At 37.1% G+C, this 15,217-nt stretch overlaps 1 protein-coding gene across 1 annotated transcript in view; it reads left to right on the forward strand.

Annotated features, from left to right (window-relative positions):
- Positions 1 to 4,856: 4,856 nt before the first annotated feature.
- LOC138696983 (SOX domain-containing protein dichaete-like) overlaps positions 4,857 to 15,217 on the forward strand; it is a 67,161-nt gene continuing 56,800 nt past the window's right edge. Inside the window, exon 1 of the mRNA XM_069822553.1 lies at positions 4,857 to 5,617. Within this exon, the coding sequence (XP_069678654.1) occupies positions 4,893 to 5,615 (723 nt within the window). The 5' untranslated portion in view covers positions 4,857 to 4,892 and the 3' untranslated portion in view covers positions 5,616 to 5,617. The remainder of the gene's footprint in view (positions 5,618 to 15,217) is intronic.

Below are 15,217 nucleotides of genomic sequence, written 5' to 3' on the forward strand. Positions count from 1 at the left end.
CGGCCTGTTTTATTCCAGGCAAACCTGCAGGCTACATGGCTATTCACAAATGTTTTATTATCACACTAATTAAAGCTGTGTGGACTTTTTCTGATATAATTAATTCTAGCTGCGTCCCTCCCCACGCGCGTCTTTTAGAATAAGCATCGATGCGTGATGCCTGGTCTTCTTTTATGTATTTTTTATCCCGTATTTTCAAATTGTCAATGAGGGCGAGTAGGGAGGGGTGCCCCATTATTGGGATGCTGGTGTTTATCCCCCTACCTGTTTCTTGCACAAAGCTACCGTGTTCTTGCTTCCGCCACCTCCGAACAGGCGGGGACGACAAAAGCGGCTTATTGGACACTTCCGATAACAAAGAAGCCTACAGTGTGCTCCTTTATGGAGCGTTTTCCTCTACGGTGAACTGCACTCATATTATATTGAAATATTAGCAAGGACTTCGGGACGACGAGGTGTAGTTGAGACCCCACCCAACATGTGATTCACTTAATTACATACCCGCTATATTATTAAATAAACAGACATCAGTTATCGGTAGACACAGGGAAAATAGGGGATTTCATATTCTAATCCATTCCTGTTAACGATAGGCCTTTGGGGACGAGAATATTCACGATTCGCGATGTGCAGAACGCAATTTCATTAACGCCCAAAAATGTTTCATATTTCGTAATATGTTTGTAAAATTTTCATGTTTCATAAAAAAAATTAATATTTTTTTCATATCTCACGAAAATCTTCATTTTTTCATATTTCAAATAGTAAATCTTCACATTTTTTCACATATCATAAAAATCTTCACATTTTTATGTCATCAAAGTCTTCCTTTTTTATTTTTCATGAAAGCCTTCATATTTTTTTTTTATAATTCATAAAAATCTTAATATATTTTTATATTTTGATGTTTTTCACATTTCATAAAAATCTTCATATTTTTCACACTTGATAAAAATCTTCATGTTTCATAAAATCTTTATATTTTTCATTTCATAAAAATCTTCATATTTTTTCATATTTCATATAAATCTTCATATTTTTCATATTTAACATAGGGTAGCCTAAATCTTTACATTTTTCATACCTCATAAAAATCTTCACATTTTTTAATATAGCATAAAAATCTTCATATTTTTCATATCCCATAATAACCTTGATATATTTTTCGTATTTCATAAAAATTTACATTTTTTCACATTTCATAAAAATCTTCATAATTTTTCATATTTCATAAAATATTCATATTTTTCATAATTATAAACGGCTTCATATTTTTTCATATTTCATAAGAAATCTTAATATTTCTTTCAGGTTTCATAAAAATCTTCATATTTGTTTCAGGTTTCATACAAATCTTTTTTTTTTTTTCATATTTCATAAAAAAACTTCATACCATTCATATTTCATAAAAATCTTCATAGTTTTCCATTTTTCATAAAAGTCTTCATAGTTTTCCATTTTTCATAAAAGTCTTCATATTTTTATATTTCATAAAAGTCTTCATATTTTTCACAATTATAAACGGCTGCATATTTTTTCACATTTCATAAGAAATCTTCATATTTTTTCAGGTTTCATAAAAATCTTCATATTTGTTTCAGATTTCATACAAATCTCTTTTTTTTTTTTTTTTCATATTTCATAAAAATAACTTCGTACCATTCATATTTCATAAAATCTTCATAGTTTTCCATTTTTCATAAAAGTCTTCATATTTTTTATATTCCATAAAAGTCTTCATATTTTTTATCTTTCATAAAAATCTTCATATTTTCATATTTCATAAAAATCTTCATAGTTCATTTTTCATAAAAGCCTTAACATTTTTTTTATATTTCATATAAATCTTCATACTTTTTCATATTTCATAAAAGCCTTAATATTTTTCACATTTCATAAAAAATATTCACATTTTTTCACAGTACATAGAAATCTTCATTTTTTTTCATATTCCATAAAAATCTTCATATTTTTTCATGTGATATAAATCTTCATGTTTTTTTTTCATATTTCATATAAAACTTCACATTTTTTCATATCTCATAAAAATCTTCACGTTTTCTAATAGCCTATATCATAAAAATCTTCATATTTTATCATATCATATAAAAATCTATGTTTTTAATTTTTCATAAAAACTTCATATTTTCATAATACTTAAAAATCTTCATACTTTTTCATTTCATAAAAATCTTCATATTTTTTATGTTTCATAAAATCTGAATATTTCTTCATATTTCATAAAAAAATCTCCATATTTTGTTTATATTTTGCACGTTTTCCCCTCTTTTAATATTTCTATAGCTACCACTGAACCGGTCTTTCCAGGCATTATAAGGATGCAATAGAGATGTTTTCTAGGAAACACTTGACAAACCTTGCCACACAATTCACCAACATTCGGGGATACCAAGGCCAGGAGAAATCTCTAATTTCTCATTTATAGTTATTGAACTCATGAGGAGCGAAAACAAAGCAAGTGGTTCCTATTCCGCTTTGCTCATTCTTTCGAATCCAGTGAAAGTGTTGGACCTAAGTAGGCTACCATATCTATTTATACACCTACGTGTTAATTAATGTTTTAAACTGGTTCCAACAATAAATGTTGCTGTCTACTTCATTTCTAATCGTTTTGCAACTTCATGAGTTTATCATTGTACAAAACAATATCAACTGACAAAATATGTAATGTTTTGGTAAAAGACAAAAATCACATGTGTTACGTTATTACTGAACCTGTAATTTTTAGGCTCGTTTAGCGTAGACTGAAACATAGGGCCTACGTCCTTCAATGCACCTAGCTTTAGGGAATGTCATCGCTGGAGACTTTCGTGTTGCATACATAAAGAGATTTTTACACAAAATATTTCTATTCGAGCCTAAAAATCCGAGGTCTGGTAGACTAATACGAACCCGGCCAATGTAGAAACAATATATATATATTTATTTTTAATTTTGTTATTGTGTTTAGTATAAAAATGGAATTATCTAGTTGTTTCCTTGAAGTAAAAATTTAATAATGCTGAAAAACTGTTTAATCATGCAGATTTGTTGTAGGCCTACTTTATTTTACCGTGTTAAATACAAACTATTAATATCAAAATACATACTTTGTAAAGCATAGTGTAAACAAGTCCAAATGATTTACGAGCGAAGGTAGCCTATTATAGCATTGAAATATTTAGCCTACTTCATATTTTGGTATAACTGTTTTCATATTGTGTGGGTTTCCAATTAGGCCTATTAGTATTCAAACTATGAATGAATATACCTATAGGCTATATCAATTCATAGTTTTCTGGCCGAGGGCGAGTCTTCCGCTTCAAATCCAGTATTCTCCAATCTTACCTCTTTTCCGCCTTCCTGTTACTCTCCGCATAGACTACGATACATATAGGCTACAGGGTGTATCGTAATACGTGGGACGTTACCAGCGGGCAGAAGATACCAAAACAAAGAGGAAACTCTATATGAACATGGATTCCATTGCACCTCGCTTCCGAGTTACAGTTAGGAGCTTGTAAGTTAGTGATCACATATTTTATAATTAACGAACGGGCTCAAATTAGCTACACAGCATCTGGCTACACAGTGCATTGTTACGTAAAGAGAAATTGGCAATTAAACACAACATATAGGTAATCAACTCTTAGTTTATTGTCACCTGCACCGTTTCTCCTCGTGGTTTCGATTGGTTTTTCAAAAACCGTTGAGAAAAGACAAGACATGTGTTTAGCTATCAGGTTTTCAGAATGCCAATTTTTATCGCAGCAAATATAATGCAAATAGCTAATTTGATAGAACACCATGCCGCGTTATTGCACAGTTATGTATCTAAGACTTAATTAAGAATTAACAACTTGTTTATTGTAATTTTATTATTTGAGATTCAGATTAAAAACTAGTCAAATGGTTTTGTGTTACTTAAATTCGTCTTCTTCTTTCTCACTTCATGATATAGGCAGCTATCTGCATGTTTCGCGTTCAAAGATTTTCTAGCAATCTCTTCCTAGGTTTACCTACAGATCTGTCTACTTAATTATCCAATAAAATTACTGATAATTTATCTAGTACAAAGTATCTCAAGTTTATACATCTTTAGCCTTTATTATATTACTGTATAGATCTCTAATACAAATTAAGTTATAGGCCTATTATGATTTCTACATTTAATTCCTTCAAAAATGAAAGACAGCTATGACTAAAATTAAAGTTCACTTGGACCCCAACTGCCGAAGATCCTGCTGCAACATCTAGGCTGTCCCTTTCTTCCCCTTAAAAAAAAAAGTGTCCCCGTAACATGCCATGAAGGCACTTGGGGGGCATGGAGGTAGAGCCCCATGCTTTCCATGACCTCCGCACTAGAATGAGGTGGTGTGGTCGGCACCACGCTCTGACATATTTTTAATAACTTGAATAATTATAATGATAGTGGTCATTATTTTATTTGACCGTAAATCGGGATTTTGGACTTCCCGTATGGGATGGACAAGGGGCAAGATTTTACAGTGTCAAATATGCGCTTCCTGTACAATACGGGACACTGGCAACCATAATATAACGTTTATACTTTGATACTGGCATCCCTCAACGTAAGGCTCTTTGCTCCTGAATCACCCTGTATTATTCTATGTGCCCCGTACCTTCTATTGTGGGAAGGTCCCACATAATTGCTCGCAGGGTGGATACTGAAATACGCAATTGCACGACACCGAACCAAAAACAAGAAGTGCGTTAGCACCCAGCTGGGCAGCTCGCGCTATGTGGGTCACAGAGCCGGGCTCGCCCAATCAGAGCGCGGGGCGGGGCCAGGGCCGCTATTGGCCGGCGGCAGCCCCGCCCCCGGTGGGCGGCGCTCGGCGGTTCGGCGCGCACGTGAGCCAGAGCGCGCCATGTCGGCCTACAGCATGGACGGAGCGCACTACGGCGAGCAGCACATCAAGCGGCCTATGAACGCCTTCATGGTCTGGTCCAGGATCCAGCGGCGCAAGATCGCGCTCGACAACCCCAAGATGCACAACTCCGAGATCTCCAAGCGGCTGGGCGCCGAGTGGAAGCTGCTCAGCGAGATGGAGAAGCGCCCCTTCATCGACGAGGCCAAGCGGCTGCGGGCGCTGCACATGAAGGAGCACCCCGACTACAAGTACCGGCCGCGCAGGAAGCCCAAGTCGCCGCTGCCGCCCGGCGTCAAGCCGCCCCCGGCCGTGGCGTCGCCCGCGCCCGCCGCCTCCGCCTTCCCCGGCTTCGCTCTGCCGCCCTACTTCGCGGCGCACCCCGCGCTGGAGCCCCTGGGCGCCTACGCGCCCCTGCCGCCCTACTTCGGCTCGGCCTTCGACGCCGTGCACCTCTCCAAGCTGGTGGGGGGCGAGTCCCCCGGGAAGAGCGCGGCGTCCGTCGTCGGCTCCTTCTACTCGTCGCTGTACCCGCCGCCGTCCGCCCAGACCAAGTCCCCGTTCCAGCCGCCCCTGGGCACGCTGTTCCAGCCGCCTCCGCCGCCCCCGCTGCTCTTCGGGGGCTCCGGACAGCACAGTCCCGGCTCGAGTCCCGGCGACGCCGCCCCCACGCCGGCCCTGGACCTGGAGCAGCTCCGCAGGCCCGTGTCCGTCATTTTCTAGTCGTAAGTCACACGGACTATATATAAGTTATGTTACGAAGTTGCCAAAGACGGTGTTTATTTCTATGACGACGCTCGATACCCAGAGTGAAAACCTGACCCAATGTGGCTGAAGCGTGGACGTTCAGGCCTATTCTAAATATTATTTATGAGCTAGAAATACTTCTACACCTTATTTGCATAAATTAGGCAATTACTTGACAATATTTCAGTCTTATTTTAATGTTAACAGGAATTGTCAGGCTATATTCAATGTTACGTTGAAGATCCTAAAAGGAAAGCTATTCATTTACCAAGCATATCAACAAATCACGAAGGTCAAAATTTAAGCGGACTGTTTGTCACGTTTACCCGTGTAAATATCATTTCATCCCACCTGACTAGCTTTACTATGTGCCATAGCGACGTCCAACTTGCTCTTTAGTGACGGTGTTTTCAGCATGTTTAGGCCTAATCTAAAATTGAACTGATGGACATTACAAAGAAACCTCTATGCGTGTCGCGCATGTGTTGTACATAAATATGTGTCGTCCACGTTCACCATCTGTTGTCGGCATGCGAAATCGTGCCTAATTGCTACTGAGTATCTTCATGTGGCCATTTCATAGCACTGAGATTGTAGATAGGTATACTTGAAAAAAGAAGTGCGATAAAATAATGCAAAAAATATTTAGAACTTGCTTCCATAAAGTATCCTTTAACTGAAAAGGAAGGAATAATTTCTTTATGATTAGTAAAAATATCGTTTTAATTAGTTTCGCTTCTATTTGCTGTGTGATCTCGTTTCGAATTAAGCAATTTTAAGCTCTATCGCGCCGTGAGAGCTAGTCGCGAATGTGTCTGTGTTAACACCACGTTTAGTCGATATTCCTCTGTTAAGGGATCTTGTTGCTATAAGTTGCATAGCTTCAAACTTGAACTGTGAAATTATAGTACAGGCCCAAGCTCAATACATAAAAATTATTATTACGTGCTCTAATTTTTGCTGTTATAAATTTCGTCGCTGTGCCGCGTTCGTTTCCTGATTTAGGCCTATCCCCATGACGTGGCACCCCGGCTGATTCTAGTGTTTGGTTTCCTTCCAATATTCTCATAGAGAGTGGATCAAAGACAATATAAAAATAGTGCATAAATCATCAATGTGATGAAGTGGCCATGTGGTTAATTGGACGGAGTTCTGCAATAACAGACTAACTAACAAAAACCTATTTTCCCGATGTTGACTACTGAAGTAGCTAAATCTAGTTACATTTTATGCAAGAATAATATTGTAACATAGATACTATTACAAAAAAAATAGCAGAGATAGGCTAATTATAAAAAAAAGGCCAGGCTACCTGATTTTAATAACACCAACAGCTGATTTAATATTGCTAGCAAAATAAATTAATGTCATACAATAATAATGACATAAAAGTGCAGATATTCATTGTAGATTATTTCCGCGTTCAATAATCCACCCAACAACACATCTGTGCAAATATATCTATTTTTTTTTCTTTTTTCTTTTTTTTCAAATTGTCGGTTCGTCTATTGTTACATAACTCCGTCCATTTTGATGAATATAGGCTAAGTTGTCCAAATTCATTTCCTATAATTGTGGAAGAAATGTGTGTTGCATTTTCGTTTTCAAATAACTTTTAAAATAGCTTTGCCTGGTGTTTACCCTAATCCACGATATCGCCCACCTCACCTTGTACACTAAATGCTCCATCCACAATTACTGTCTCAGAATTTTCGAACAATTCTGACCTACTTTCAATTGTGCTGCAGCTCCTTTTGTAGCTTCTGGCCACACAGTTATACGGAGAGCATTGTGGTGCTAAAAGACGAATTTTAAGTATTTTCAGAAATAGCCAACGCTTTCTTCATAACCAAGTATTAGTCTCTTTGTAGGGCAAAATACGTGTAGCCTATGTATGTACGGTTTAATCTGTGCGTCTCTTCCAACTTAAAGTTGGAAATTCAGATGGATTTCACTCAATCTTTTGCCCTATAAGGAGCTTGAAAAAATTTTCGGCAGCCTGTACTTCATGTTGAGTTATTTGCTAGCCATAACATTTATGGCTCTACACTTCACTGTTCCAGCTGTAAGTTGTGATATGTTTGTTCCATGTAAAGTCTGATTCATAATGTTGGATTCTATAAAAGTGTATGAATGCGTCTGGTAACTGTCTGTATTATAGACTTGTTAATAAATCGTCATGTTTGTACAAATGCTTCTTACTGTAGATGTTTGACCTCACCATCCCAAGAAATCTTTTCATAATGAGCATTACTTTACAGTTAATCTTTTGTTACTTTATTTTTATGTTTTAATCACGGGATACAGCAAAGCGCTTGTTCCAGGAGAGCTTCTCTGCAGCGACAACTTGCGTGAGGAAAATATCGGTACAGTTGGACGCTGTTGTGTTACGGAAGGAAGAGGACGGACTAATATGGGCACTGCAGCATTTAACAAACTGTGTCTATTTAAGTGGGGATATTTTAGAAATACTTAAGGTAAAATTCTTTAACGGACGAATAACGAGCAGGAAAAATGCGAAAAATAATAATGGATTCCAAGATCTTTGAGCACATTAGATCTACTGGAAGTGGCCGAATTCATCATAATCTTCACTTCAGACTGTTGTAGAATCTCTCGTATTTAATTTGCATTTTCAAAATTGCATACCTTAACTCCTTGTAGGCTAAATGACTAAGTGATGAATATGTACAATTTTGAAATGTTCGAAAACTGTTTGTTTATTTATTTATTCTGGCGAAGTTAAGGCATTCAGGCTTTCTCTTCCACATAGGTCTACTAAAAGTAAAAGCAATATAAAACGCAATACTAAAATAGGTTGTTTATTAAAGAACTTTCTAAAAACATCAATAGATGACCCAAGAAAGAAAGACAATCAAATAATATACTTACTTACTTATTGGCTTTTAAGGAACCCGGAGGTTCATTGCCGCCTTCACATAAGCCCGCCATTGGTCTCTATCCTGAGCAAGATTAATCCATTCTCTATCATCATATCCCACCTACCTCAAATCCATTTTAATATTATCTTCCCATCTACGTCTCGGCCTCCCTAAAGGTCTTTTTCCCTCCGGTCTCCCAACTAACACTCTATATGCATTTCTGGATTCGCCCATACATTCTACATGCCCTGCCCATCTCAAACGTCTGGATTTAATGTTCCTAATTATATCAGGTGAAGAATACAATGCATGCAGTTCTGTGTTGTGTAACTTTCTCCATTCCCCTGTAACTTCATCCCTCTTAGCCCGAAATAATTTCCTAATCACCTTATTCTCAAACACCCTTAACCCATGTTCATCTCTCAAAATGAGAGTCCAATTTTCACAACCATACAGAACAGCCGGTAATATAACTGTTTTATAAATTCTAACTTTCAGATTTTTTGACAACAGACTGGATGATAAAAGCTTCTCAACCAAATAATAACAGGCATTTCCCATATTTATTCTGTGTTTAGTTTCCTCCCGAGTATCATTTATATTTGTTACTGTTGCTCCAAGATATTTGAACTTCTCCACCTCTTCAAAAGATAAATTTCCAATTTTTATATTTCCATTTCGTACAATATTCTCGTCACGAGATGTAATCATATACTTTGTCTTTTCGGGATTTACTTTCAAACCTATCCCTTTATTTGCTTCCAGTAAAATTCCCGTGTTTTCCCTAATCGTTTGTAGATTTTCTCCTAACATATTCACGTCATCCGCATAGACAAGCAGCTGATATAACCCGTTCAATTCCAATCAAATAATATATAAAACAAAATTTAAAAGAATGCTAATTAGGCCTATTTCTCCAAGAACATTAGGGCTAAGTATGAAATTATTAAGTGGCATTCTGAAACGGTGAAAATTAATAATAGGCTACATAGTGGTACTGGATCTTAATTATATCTGCAACATTCAAGTGATAAAAATCAGCAGGACAAATTTTAACACGGCAGATATGAAATACTGATTCATGAAACTGTAATATGATGAATGAACTTGGAGATCTTGTAATATAAAATTTAATAAATAGAAAAAATAATCTACATTATATGAGTAAATAATTTCTATGTTTTAAGATGTTACGTTAATAGTCTATATAAATTTCGGTATTTCCTTTGAAATTCTGAAATTATTCGATACTTCCCAAGGGAGCTGGTAGGGAGTTCCAGAAACGAACTGTTGATGTAGTCTCAAAATTTCACTGTGGTGTAATACCTCAAAATAAATAGGCCTATTTAGACACAACAATTCATCACAACATTAATTCGGTTAGATACTTTAATGGTACGAGGAGAATGAATACGGGTATGAAGAAGTAAAAGAAATCCGCTATTTCAAATGCAAACCCGTATGATGCACAAGTACAGTTAGCCACCGGTATAGCTCAGGCAGCAGCGCGTTCGGGATTGGATTCGAGTCCCGCTTGGGCTGATAACCTGGTTGGATTTTTTCCGAGGTCTTCCACAGCCGTAAAGCAAATGTCAGATAATCTATGTGAATTCTCGCTATCACCAATCCCACCGACGCTAAATAACCCAGTAACTGATACAGCGTCGTGACATAAAGACGTAAAAAAAGACTTCAGTCAGCGATGCGCCTGATCGATGTTGGTGGAGCAGTCCTTCGGCTGCCGTTCTGACGACTCAGACGACATTGTTCTCTCTCGTACTAATTTAATTCAGCCCATTACGCTACTCTCTTGGTTCCCACCCCTTCTCACTCGCGCCGTGCCAGGCATTTCAATTGGTGTACTTAGCCTACTACAGGCCGTTTTTTTTTCTTTTTGTTACTAACGATAACAGCGAAATACAGGGACATCATTTTATTTTTACTTGCATCTTTATTTTACCTGCATTTCTGAATGTACTTCACTCCCACCCCTTCACTAATGTCCTTGCTCCCGTCAGACACACAAACTTACGGCCGCTGTTGCATTCGAAGTCTTCAAGCAGTGAAGTAAACACTGCAGTGTATAGTGTGTTTCAGAAATATGGTTGCGTTTTCTATAGAAGAAAGAACCTATATTAATAATATCGTACTAAAAATTATATTCAAGAAACGATAAATTTAATTTCAGAGAATATGCTTCAAAATGTTTTTAATAATATGCGTAAAGAATTGAAGCCTACATTGTAATGAACGGCAACCATTTTCAGCAATTTATTTAAAAATTCAGATTAGCTTATTTTGAATTGAGGTGGCTGGAAGCAAAGGAATGCTAGTGACATTTGTAATAACATGAGTTAAGTGCATCCAGTGTAAGCTAAAGTATCCAAAATTTTAGTGGCAAAGGGATATTTTAATAGCATCACACATTAAAATTTAAATAAAAATTTCACCCGATTTTACGAAAGCTTAAATATTTAAACCCCATTTTCTCAAAAGTAACTTAAGTGCACTTACAGCCCTTTACTTATGACCCCCTCAATTTAAATTGCACTCTCTATATTGTATGTTAACACCAATAATTAATATGCTAAATAAAGTAGACATTACATAACGAACATAGCCGCCTGAAAAGTTGAGTTTTTGAAAAAAAAATGTTACTACTCTACTGTAATTTGATAAATTCCGTAAAAGTGATGATCAAACTGAAAATCGTGATATCGTATTTCCCTACAACATAAATGGATACACTACTTTTTTCTCCTCCTATACCCAGTAAAATGATTTGTTTACATATTGCACTAGCAACATCAAACTCCTGTAATGGAAGGGGGCAACTGAGTTTCCGAGTATAGCCAGGTTAATGTTAAAAATGTTGGTAAAAATAAAGTGATGTCCCTGTGTAACAAATGCACGAAGAAGTACATGCAGGTTTTATTTATTTATTTAACCTGGTATAGATAAGGCCATCAGGCCTTCTCTTCCCCTCTACCAGGAGATTACAACTACAATATTAAGAATACAATTACGATTAATATTAAATTTACAAATACAATAAAAATCAAAGTAGCCTACTAAAAGATTAACTCATTAATAAAAGTTAGACAGTTTATTGTAAAAGTTAAGAAGAGAGAAGCATTTCTTTTATTGATTAAGTAAAAAGTAAACCTAGTCTACGCAGTAAGAAAATGCTTAATAAGCTTGCTTTTGAACGCTACTAAATTCCGACAGTCTGAGATGTCACTGGGTAGGGTATTCCACAAGCGCGAGAGCGAGATTGTGTATGATGATGAATACGATGATGTCTTATGTGTTGGTATGGCTAGTATGCGGCTATTTTGCGTGCGTGTGAAGAGATTATGATATGATGACAGGTAACTGAAACGGGAGGCAAGGTAGGTAGTTGTAGAGGTGTGAAGGACTTGGAAAAGGAGAACAAGAGAATGAAAATTTCTACGTTCGTTAAGCAGTAATCGTAACTGTCATAATTGTGTGTGCTTAAATGCGACAGGCTCATGTTAATAGATTTACTGGCATGTAAAAGAACTCCTGCCAGACAAAATTCCGGCACATCCGGCGACGCTGACATAACCTCGGCAGTTGCGAGCGTTGTAAAATAAAACATAATTTTATCATAATTGTGACAGTAAATTGGCGATAATTGGCCGTTTCTGCGAAAAACCTTCATTTTTGCGATAAGACAAAAGCAGGTTTTTTAAAATAATTTTAAAGAAATATAGAGTGGACTATTAGACTACTTTTGAAGACGTTACGCCAAAATAATAGGAACACAAATTAGGTTATTTGGAAATTCTATTAGGCCTATTCTCTTTAATGGATCATTGATGTCTGGATTTTTGTAAGACTGAGTTAAGCAGCAATTATAATAAGCCTGATTTATAAAGGATACTGTTATTATTATTATTATTATTATTATTATTATTATTATTTACTTACAACTTATAAATGGCTTTCAGGGAGGTTCATTGCCGCCCTCACATCAGCCCGCCATTGGTCCCTCTCCTGAGCAAGATTAATCTAGTCCCCATCATCATATCCCACCTCCTCAAATCTATTTCAATATTATCCTCCTATCTACGTCTCAGCCTCCACATAGGTATTTTTCCCTCTGGTCTCCCAACTAACACAATATGCATTTCTGAATTCACCCATACTTTGCTACATGCCCTGCCCATCTAAAAAATCTGGATTTAATGTTCCTAATTATGTCAGGTGAAGAATACAATGCGTGCAGTTCTGCGTTGTGTAACTTTCTCCATTCTCCTGTAACTTATCCCTCTTACAAACAAACGTTCTCATGGGTGCAGATGAAAAAGTTATTTTGTTCTTTCACCATGTTAATAATATTAAAGCAAATGTTTATACAAATTTTGGCCACTCGAGCGCAATTACAAGCTTCCTTGTGGCCGTTTATAGAAAGAAAACATAATTTTAAAAGGATTTATTGGAACACACACAACAATTATTATTAAGCTATTTTTTAACACATTCTCCACTGGAATTGAGACATTTGTCGTACTGTAGGATCAATTTTGTATGACTTTGTCGTAGAAGTCTGCCGCCTGGGATCGGAACCAGTGTACGACAGCCGTCTGCACCTTCCTGTCGATCCCACGGTATGACATGTCTCGATTCCAGTGGGGAATGTGTTGAAAAATAGCTCAACAGTTGTATCTGTTCCAATCAATTTTTCGAACGAAATTGTGTTTTCTTTCTGTAAACAGCCCCAGATCTGCCCCCATGAGAATGTTTGCTTATTAGCCCCAAATATTTTCCTAAGCACTTCATTCTGGAACATCCTTAACCTCTGTTCCTCTCTCAAAGTGAGAGTCAAAGTTTCACAACCATACAGAACAACCGGTAACATAACTGTTTTATAAATTCTAACTTTCAGCTTTTTTGAGAGCAGACTGGATGACAAAATCTTCTCAACCGAATAATAACAGGCATTTCCCATATTTATTCTGCGTTTAATTTCCTCCCGAGTGTCATTTATATTTGTTACTGTTGCTCCAAGATATTTGAATTTTTCCACCTCTTCAAAGGATGAATTTCCATGTTTCATAATTTTTTAATTAACCATGCATTTACTACAATTACAAAACACATAATCGGATTTATATTTATTTTAATGTACTCTATTGCCTCCTTCAGTTTGCACAGCTATATCACTTCCGCCCTGTAGCCTGTTTGTATTTCGTGATCTCACGTACAGATTATTGATTTCAGCGCGAGATGACAGAAGTGTTGTCCTGTAACAGGAAAGTGACTGTAAGCCAGGCTGCTATGACTGACCGTGTCCAGAACGATGAGTGGCGGAGTGGTCTACTCTTCGACTTGGGTTATTTTAGGAGCTACAATGTGGAGCTTCCTTTCAGGCCTCCTGTGTTCACCTAAAGCTGGGATATAATTACCTAAACGGCTATTAATGGGTTATTATTATCATATGATTAGGGGAGAGTAGGGTAATATCGGACAGTGAGTTTCTTTCATCTACTACACGATGATAGTACCTGATTGACATGGTTACGTTTCTGTGATGTCGCATAGAGAAACGTAACCATGTCATTCAGGTACCACCATATGGTGGTAGATGAAAGAAACGCACTGTCCGATACTACCCGACTCTCCCCTATGTTTTGAGCGCTTAATTTCGGATCGGCTCGAGATGGACACGCTCCTAACGCCATTGTGCAAAATAAGTACTGTAGAATGAAACCTCTCCTTACGGACACCCCCAAGATACGGACACTCTTCAAATACGGACAGATTTTTATGTACCAACTGAAATAATATATTATGCAAATCTAGTCTTTCAGGTGAAGCTCCCTGTAAAGCAGATTTGAATAATTTCAAGGGAAAAATTGTTCCAAGTCACACAGAGATTGTGTGCACTCGTTGTGGGTCTCTGGCGTTTCGTCAGCCCACGCGAGTTGTGTGGATATAAAGGGAAAAGTTGAGACGGTGTCGGGTGGAGTTCCCGGGTAGCTCAGTGGTAGAGGGCTGGTACGTTCAACCAGAGGTCCCGGGATCGATACCCGGCCCCGGAACAATTTTTTCCCTTGAAATTATTGAAATAATGTAGAAATAATGATAACTTTAACTCTCGTTTACGGACACTCTCAGATACGGACACGGACAGCTGTTTGACAGTCCTAAAGCTTGCTTTACCTCCTGACTGGTTTGGTTTGGTTTTCAAGACCTAATGTGTTATAAAAATGGAAAAATTAGTTTTGAGAACTGTACAGACATTTCTTAACATGAAAGAAGACAATAAATAAGGGTCTCGTAGGCTACCACTAGCCCAGCCGGCTACCCCTTGTTAGCTGGAAGCGGGTGGATAAACAGAGTCATAAAATTTAACCTGTCAGATGGGTCTAAGGTTTCCGCGATCGTGAAATTGTATTCGACACATGATAGGGTTAGTAGGATTATTCTCTTCACTTCATTCAGACATGGCACCTGAATGTAAAGGTTAAGTTGAGAAGTAAAAATTACAGTACTGCATAACTGTAGACCTAGAATAAAACTGCATGGCACAGTACTGTATTTTCCTTTTTCGATCTTATCTACTGTAGTTCAAAGTTGCAAAGAATTTACTGTAGTATATTGTACTGTATTTAGAATTAAACTACAGTAATACATTTCATTTAAAGCGTGAAGGGATACATAATGCAT

The sequence above is a fragment of the Periplaneta americana genome, chromosome 3 (assembly GCF_040183065.1).
Source record: "Periplaneta americana isolate PAMFEO1 chromosome 3, P.americana_PAMFEO1_priV1, whole genome shotgun sequence".
Lineage (NCBI taxonomy): Eukaryota > Metazoa > Arthropoda > Insecta > Blattodea > Blattidae > Periplaneta > Periplaneta americana.